General features: G+C 39.0%; 1 protein-coding gene across 1 annotated transcript in view; it reads left to right on the forward strand.

Annotated features, from left to right (window-relative positions):
• Positions 1–5,822, forward strand: part of npffr1l2 (neuropeptide FF receptor 1 like 2) — a 46,610-nt gene extending 40,788 nt beyond the window's left edge. The window contains exons 2-3 of the mRNA XM_086312831.1: positions 3,207–3,306; positions 4,817–5,822. Coding sequence (XP_086168957.1) covers positions 3,207–3,306; positions 4,817–5,822 — 1,106 coding nt within the window. The remainder of the gene's footprint in view (positions 1–3,206; positions 3,307–4,816) is intronic.
• Positions 5,823–7,993: the final 2,171 nt, after the last annotated feature.

Consider the following 7,993-nt stretch of genomic DNA (forward strand, 5'->3'; position numbering starts at 1 on the left):
GTGGATTAAACAAAAGCGAGCTTTTTATTATGGCTGATGAAAAGGAACAAACCAGAGTGAGGGCAGCATAAGAGTAGTAGCTCAACAGAAACCTAAACTGGACATAAACTATGGAAAGGCTATGGCTGGAGATACGGAACACAGGGGGTGGGAACACAGACGACGCGACCCAGACTACATGAAACACAGAGACTAAATACACATGAGGGATGATCAGGGGAAGTGGTCACACATGGGAGCACAGCTGACACACATGAACCATAACGACAGGACAGGAGAGGTGAAACTGAATACACTGACATGAATACAGACTTTCAAAGTAAAACAGGAAACATGGAGATTAGACATGACATGAACTAAACATAACCACGCAGACGTGACACATGAACCAGGGAGACTTAGTACAGGGGGAGATGACATAAACAACTAAGGAACAAGACTAAACAGCAATCTAGAAATTTTAACTAGGTGCACTAAGCTAAGGCACAACAGAAATACAAAAGATACATAAACTCAAACACTGGGTCGCTTGACCCAGGACCATGACAAAAGCATGAATAACCATGAATGAAAATAATGAAATTCTCCATCTACTACAGGTTTGTATCGCACACAATACTATAGATGCCTTTAAAACCAGTGTCAAACACGGTGATAAATCATCACCACCTGAAAAGTTTTTGTTTTTCATAAGCATTTCACTTTAAGCACATAGCAGTATGCTGTGAATCAACGTAAACCAACAGCGAGTATGTTGTCCGTGCAGCCTAGTGTGACTCAGTGTCTGTCCTCTGTGTTTTATACTATGAGAGATTGAGCCCCTCCTGTAGTGGTTTGGTTGCAATGGTGTGTGACAGTGACTCTGATGATGCATTATTAAAACAATGACCTGGGGCTTCATTTACAAAACAGCACATGGGACCATACTAGAAGTGTATATGTGCACAGAGACTAAAATCTGTGTGTCAAAGGATAATCAGGTTTATATAAACTGCAGACAATTCCCCTTTATAAATTAAATGCATATGTGGATCCCTATTTCATGCTCGGCATGGCATTTAACCATAAAAAGACTTTGCAAAGCACCTTGTGAATGGAGATGCATAGCAATGAGCCTGCTGATCGATGGGTATTTAGTCCTCTAGCAGTGTCCACCACCAAACAGCAAGATGCAAGTTTTACTGCGGGTTTTATTTTTAAATTTTACAGCAGTCTGATTATTTCACAAGATGCTGAATTGATAGCAGCAATCAACATTTTCTTTTCATTCCGTCTGATTCCTGGGGGTCTTCTTTCTAATATTGTAGGGTCTTTACCTTGCGATATAGAATTTAAAGCACCTCGAGGCAACAGTTGTTGTGATTTGACACTATGTAAATAAATTTGAACTGAACAGAATGGAATTGGCTGAACTTGTCTCATGATATGATAATGAGGATGAACCATGCTATTGATGTCATTGTCTTTATTTTAGGGCTGCTCACAATCATTTAAATGTACAGATGGTGAAGTGACAAAAGGTGGAACGTGTGGGTGGCAGCTCAGTGAGCTCTGTGCAAGAACCATCGGGAGAATACAGTAAAGAATTGCCATTATTATAATTATTATTATCATACAACTCCAACTCCATCCACAATTCCAAAGTTGGGACCCGAATCGCAACACAACTGAAAACATATAAGTGTTTAAATTGAGCCATTTTGCTATACAAAATGCCAGCTCATGGTAGCATCACACAGTAGGGACCATGCCATCTTCTTTTAACAACAATCCATTCAATTCAATCAGTACTGTAGGATTCTAGCTGCTCTGTCTGGACTGCAGGCAGGTCAGTTCAACACCCGGACTCATCTTATATGAGGCGATGCTGCTGCAATAGCTGTAGAATGAAGTTTAGTGTTCTGGGTGGGAGCATATGTTGCTCTAAAACCTTTATATACAGTACCTTTCATCACTGATGGTGCCTTTCCAGATGTGCAAGCTGTGGTTTTCATAGACACTGATGCACCCCCATACCATCAGACATGCAGGGTTTTGAAATCTGCTGATAACAGACAGTCCCTCTCCTCTTTTGTTTGGAGGACGTGACATTTGTGTTCTCCAAAACGAATTTAAAAATTTTGATTCGTCTGACAGCAGAACGGTTTCCAACTTTGTCTCAGTCCATTTTAAATGAGCTCTGGTCCAGAGAAGAAGTTTCATTCTGTATGTTGAATCTAGGGCGATTGGTTTCTGGTGTTGATTATTAAATGACCCGAGGAAAAAGTGATAAATGATGAACTTATGTTAAGAGGTCTGATGGAGAAGCCAGTGAACCCCTAAATTCACAATAAAAATCCTTTCTAGGCATTTCACAATGCTGACTGGAGTTTCTTTTATATTTTGTCCTCTGTCGCACCTTTTTGTCCCTAAGGGTTTTTTTCTTACAAAATCTTTTGTTTGTGTTTTCTTGTTTTTAGCACTTTGGGATTTTCAGCCTATAAGCTCTAATGATCATTCTTACACAAGGATTCTTAGCCACAGCAAGTTTCTGCAGGGAGAAAATGCCGCTTTGCTTGAACTCAGAAATTTCACCTGCTTATTTGTCCTGCAGAAATTACATACAATGCTGGAAAAGTATCAACATTATTATGCACTGTTGTAATCCATAATCATATAGAGGTATTTAGCACCTCACACGTCCTCTGCCTGATGGTGTGCAATGGAGTGAGGAAGGTACAGTATTATTTGACATGAAATGTTTGCCTATAGAGCTGCAATTTTCCAACACCCCGAGGTCACTGTCAATTGATTTCAAATTTTTTCAGCACACCAACCCACTGCTACAATCCCATCGCGCTCAATTCGAGCAATTTGCCGTTCATCATAGAAAAGAAATTGGGAGGCTATAGTCACGCTCTCAGCTGTGTTTGAAGACTCTGTTTCTGCTGCCGCTGAAAAATGAAACAATCACCGTGAAGCGGAAGGAAGAAAAATGTGAACGGATACGTCTTCCATTCTAAATGCCACGTCTCACTTTGTGTGTCTACTGTCGTTTGACAACAAAGACATGGCATTGTCCAAGATTGTACAGCATGAAGTCTAAAAACTGATTGCCAACCTCAATTTTCTTCCTGCAGCAATATAATCAGACTGATGTTAAGGATTTCTAAAATCACTGGGACAGTTATTTCCTTGTATTGTCAATGATGTTACTTTCTTAACAGGTTGGCCCTTCTCCAACACTGTGTGTAAGATGAGCGGCTTTGTGCAGGGCGTGTCAGTGTCTGCATCAGTCTTCACCCTTGTGGCTATTGCTGTTGAAAGGTAAGTGCACATTGTTCTTTGGTTCTTGATGGAATATAACACAATAACAGTGAAATAATTAATGGACAAATATATAAAAATTCTAATAATAATTCTAGTGGTGCAATGTTTGCTCTATTCCTATTTCATTTTAGAACAATACTATTTACTAACAGCAGCGGACAAATATACACCTTTGGCCTATTGATGGTATGAAAAGTGTATCAAATTGAGCTGATATCTTCCATTAAATGTGAAATTGTCTCAGTTTAAGTATTTGATGCATTTTCTGTGTTATAGCCTACTGTGAATAAAATGTGAGATTTGCAAGTCACTGCGTTCAGTTTTATTTTTACATTTTACAGAGGACCCGAACCTTTCTGGGAACGCCGTTGTTTTTATTTATACATTTAAGTTGGACAGTCCAACCAGCCATACCCAGACTGACAAAAACCCAAAATATTTAACAGCTTTATTTTGTCACTTATTGCTAAGATCACTCTAGGAACTTGCAACCAACATTAATGCAAGGATGTGCAGTCAACTTGTGATCCTGTTGCCTTTGAAATCTGTTTTGTTTTTTTGTTTTTTGAAAATGAAGATCAGATCTGCATCCACTCATATTCATTTGTCATCTTCAGCGTGACCTTGGTGCATTAAGACAACAACAAAATGGCAAGCAGACGCAGTCAGTCTGATAATAGGTCTGTGACTGAATGGAGTTAAGTTCAAAATGACATAAAATCTGTCTGATAATACATCAATTAACGGTTATAAATCAGCAAAAATTGAGATGAGTGTTGTCATCTACATTCACAGAAATTCAAATTAGCTACTCCAACTAGAATCCAACTAAAATGACATACATATGAAAAAGAAGTTCCTCCTCAATGATGCAGTTTCTGCAGGAGAGCAACTGAACTGCAATATTAAATGGACACTGCTTTTAGGACAACCTTGATTTCATATAGAAATAACCAGAATGCTACCAGTAGTCAGCCAGTTGAGTCAAGTCCCATATTGCAGAGAGATGTGTCTTTTGCTATTTTGCACAGACTAATGCAAAATGTGCAAATGCAATACACAGTCTGTCTGTGTTTTTAAATTAAACACTAATTATTTGAAAACCTTTGCCAGTTTGACAAAGACTGCAGTCGGTAAAAGTCAGACCGCAAGTGTTTGAGACAGGTTGCCTACTACCTTGGAATAGAAAGTTTTTGGCCAGAAGTTGAAAGTATTGCATGCTCTACCTCTAGGAAATCATTTCATACCTAAAACTACTTTTTAACAAACATGAAAAAATTCAATGCAATTGATATACAACCACAGACTTTTTACATAGGAATGACACATCGGAAACAATTTACACTTTTTCTTTTCTTCTTCCTGTAAAACAGTTGTGATGTAATGGATTTATCTCACAGGGTTAAAAAAAATTAATTAAACAAGTTATGATATTTATCTCTGAAAACCCACAAGTTTATTTCATTAATTCATAACAATGCTTCTTTTGTTTCCTTGTCCCCTGCAGGTTTCGCTGTATTGTGTACCCACTACGACCCAAGCTGACGGTGTTCGTTGCCAAATTAGCCATCGTCTCGATCTGGGTGTTAGCTGTGGCCTTCATGTGTCCTGCTGCAGTTGCCCTGACTGTGGAGAAAGTCCCTTTCCATTACATGATATATAATAACAACTTCAATCAGACATTGCCCTTGTACACCTGCTACGAAAACTTTGCCAACCCTCGGATGAGAAATGTCTACACAGTGGTTTTGTTTGCACACATCTACCTGCTGCCCCTCACAGTAATCTCACTGATGTACATAAGCATTGGAGTCAAACTGTGTTCTTCTGTGTTTGCAAACAAGGAGCCGCACCTGGCCAATGTTACAGTCCAGGAAGGAAGCAGGAGACACGCTCATCCGAGGGTATCGAGGAAAAAGATAAAGGTGATAAAGATGCTCATTCTGGTAGCTTTGCTTTTCATGTTGTCCTGGTTGCCTCTCTGGACCCTCATGATGATAACAGACTATGCAGACTTGGATGGGAACCAGCTAGACCTTCTGACCAGCTACATCTTCCCCTTCGCACACTGGCTAGCTTTCTCAAACTCCAGCGTCAACCCCATCATCTATGGCTACTACAATGAGAATTTTAAGAGGGGCTTCGAGGCGATATGCAAGTCCAGGCCTTTTTGTTGCATTGTGCAGAGCCAGCTGTGGAGCAGAATTGTTGGGTGGAGGAGGAAAAGAAGGTCTGTGCAAGCACCTTGTGAAGGTACTGTTTCTAGAGAAGTTGTTAATCACAACCATTTTGTGTTGGGACTAAGAAATCGAGTCCATAATGACAACAAGTTGAATGACACGGCTGAGGTGAATAGGAGTGCAAGAGTCGAGAGTGCGGTGGTCCACTCGGGAAGGGCGCTTACGGATCAAGAGTTAGAAATGACTGCTGTCAATAAGAAAAGCAGTAATGAAGAAGAATCAGAAAAAGTTAGTTCACTGGCAATTTCACCGTATCAGGTGTGGGATAACTGAATAATTACAGTGTTAGCAAGAGAAACCCGAAACAAAGCCATACTGTTACACTACCGCCCCATGAAGGACACAGTCATTAACTATCTGATGTCACAGGTTAAATATGGTTACACTTTAAAATGATGGTTAGAGAGTACACATGTTAATTTTCTACAATTAAAATAAGTTTTAGGAGTTGAAATGAAAATAACAGTATGACTAACTAACCCTTCTAACAGTCCATAAACCAAAGACAATCTGACTATATTGGTCACTTTCATATTATTTTCCTGTATCTGAACCACAAACATCCAATAATGTAAGCAGGTCCTGTCGTCTGTCCTCGCCCTGCTACCAAAAGGTTTGGCTGATCACGTGTGGAGCCACAAAGACGTGTGACCACATCAAAAGATAACAATGCCAGTATTTATGCAGGCTAAATATACAGACCTAATTTAAGATCCATGCACGATCTTTGCCGTCATAAGGCTTGGTCGGTATTTTGTCTCTATTTATTTGAAATAAGAATTAGACTAATAGCCTTTTTTCTGTCTGTGTATCTCATTATCCAGCCTTTGTGCTGAGCACACAAAGACATTTTTGTTACAAAAAATGTTTTTCAGCTCTTCATTGCACTTTGTACACTTAGCCTGTTTATCCCAAAACTGATATGGCACAACAGCCAAATATTAGTCATCTGATAAAACAACCAGAGTGAAAATTAACATGTTTAAACAAACCACTATGAGCCTTATTAATAGAAACACCCCCCAAAAATATTGGAAGATAAACTAAGACAGATTAGATATTGTGTTAGCCTTTGTATTCAATCATCTGGCAGTTAATATAGCTCAGCTTTGCGTCTTGTGATATGAAATTTGTTCCACGTAGCCTAGGGTTTTGTGTAAACAGTACATGAGAATAAAACATTACATTATCTTGATAGATCGCATCAAATGGAGGGAAAAGTGTAGCATAAAGGATGCTGCATAGGCGCCAGTGAATGATTATGAATGACAAACTACACCACAAAATATCTAAAACACTTCATCAGTGTATTAGTTTTGCACCTCTTAGCAAACGTGAATATTTTAATGGAAGACATCCAGCAGTCACTGAAAAACTGCCTTTAAAGAACAATCGAAACGCTACCTCCACAATCATGCAAATGTACAAATGTAAGCAAATTCAGATTCATACTGGAAGCTACTGGTCAACTACCTCAAACTCATTAATACTATGAAACTTCTAAAACATTTAAGTGGCATAAAATGATGAATAAAAAAAGCACAAATACCATTTAATAATTTCATTCTAATATGCTGAAGTTCTTTCTATTCATTAGAAAGTCATTACAAATATTTTCCAATCAGTGGTTAGTCTTGGTGATTGATGCCAGTAAAGCTGATAAATATGGAGCGTGTATCTCGTAATGTGCTAAAAACCATGGTTATGCTTAAAAAAACTACTTTGCATCACAGGAGACAAAAGGAAAAGGAAAAAAAAGCTGCTTGCACGCCCCCACACACACCACAGCCAATTACTGTGCGTAGGTAGGTGTGAATGTTAGATTGTCGAGGCTGGCAGTGGTGATCGTGGATGAATCAGTATCAAAGGCTCTAATCAGCTGCCTTTGGCAACTGATGATTTTCCAGCCGAGCAGAAAGTGTGCCCCCTGTGAAACAAATGGAAGTTGTTAAAATTACAGGGTAACCTTAGAACGTCCACAAATTAAGTGAAATAATATGAAGTGAATGTGATATTAAATGAAACCACAGATATATTGAGGGAGGAGGAAGATGATACTGACAGAGTTTGAAGAACTAAAATGAAATCACACAAGTGGAACAGAAAACGAGTTCTAGAAATGGTACTAATCACAATTTGCGCAACATCTGAAGTAAAACAACAGAGAGAGAGAGATACCGCCAATGTGGATGACAAAAGTACCCAACATGCATTTCTTTGCACATGGTTTGGTTTCTCTAAAATGCAGCAATTAAAGAGGAGGAGCTCCCCCAAAAAACTCATGAATAATGACGCAGGGCCAGATTCATATTTACATTTTTCTTACAGGGAAACTGAATACAGAGTGATGCAGTGTTGCTGCAATCACAGCAAACCTCTCGCCACAGCATTGCAGTCAGTTGCTTTATTACAAATGCAGCATTACTCTCGTTTTGCCTTTTCGT

This window comes from Aulonocara sp. 'chitande type north' Nkhata Bay, linkage group LG12 (genome assembly GCF_057382095.1).
Source record: "Aulonocara sp. 'chitande type north' Nkhata Bay isolate Kocher_YH1m ecotype deep benthic linkage group LG12, A_spYH_male_GT1.1, whole genome shotgun sequence".
Classification (NCBI taxonomy): Eukaryota; Metazoa; Chordata; class Actinopteri; order Cichliformes; family Cichlidae; genus Aulonocara; species Aulonocara sp. 'chitande type north' Nkhata Bay.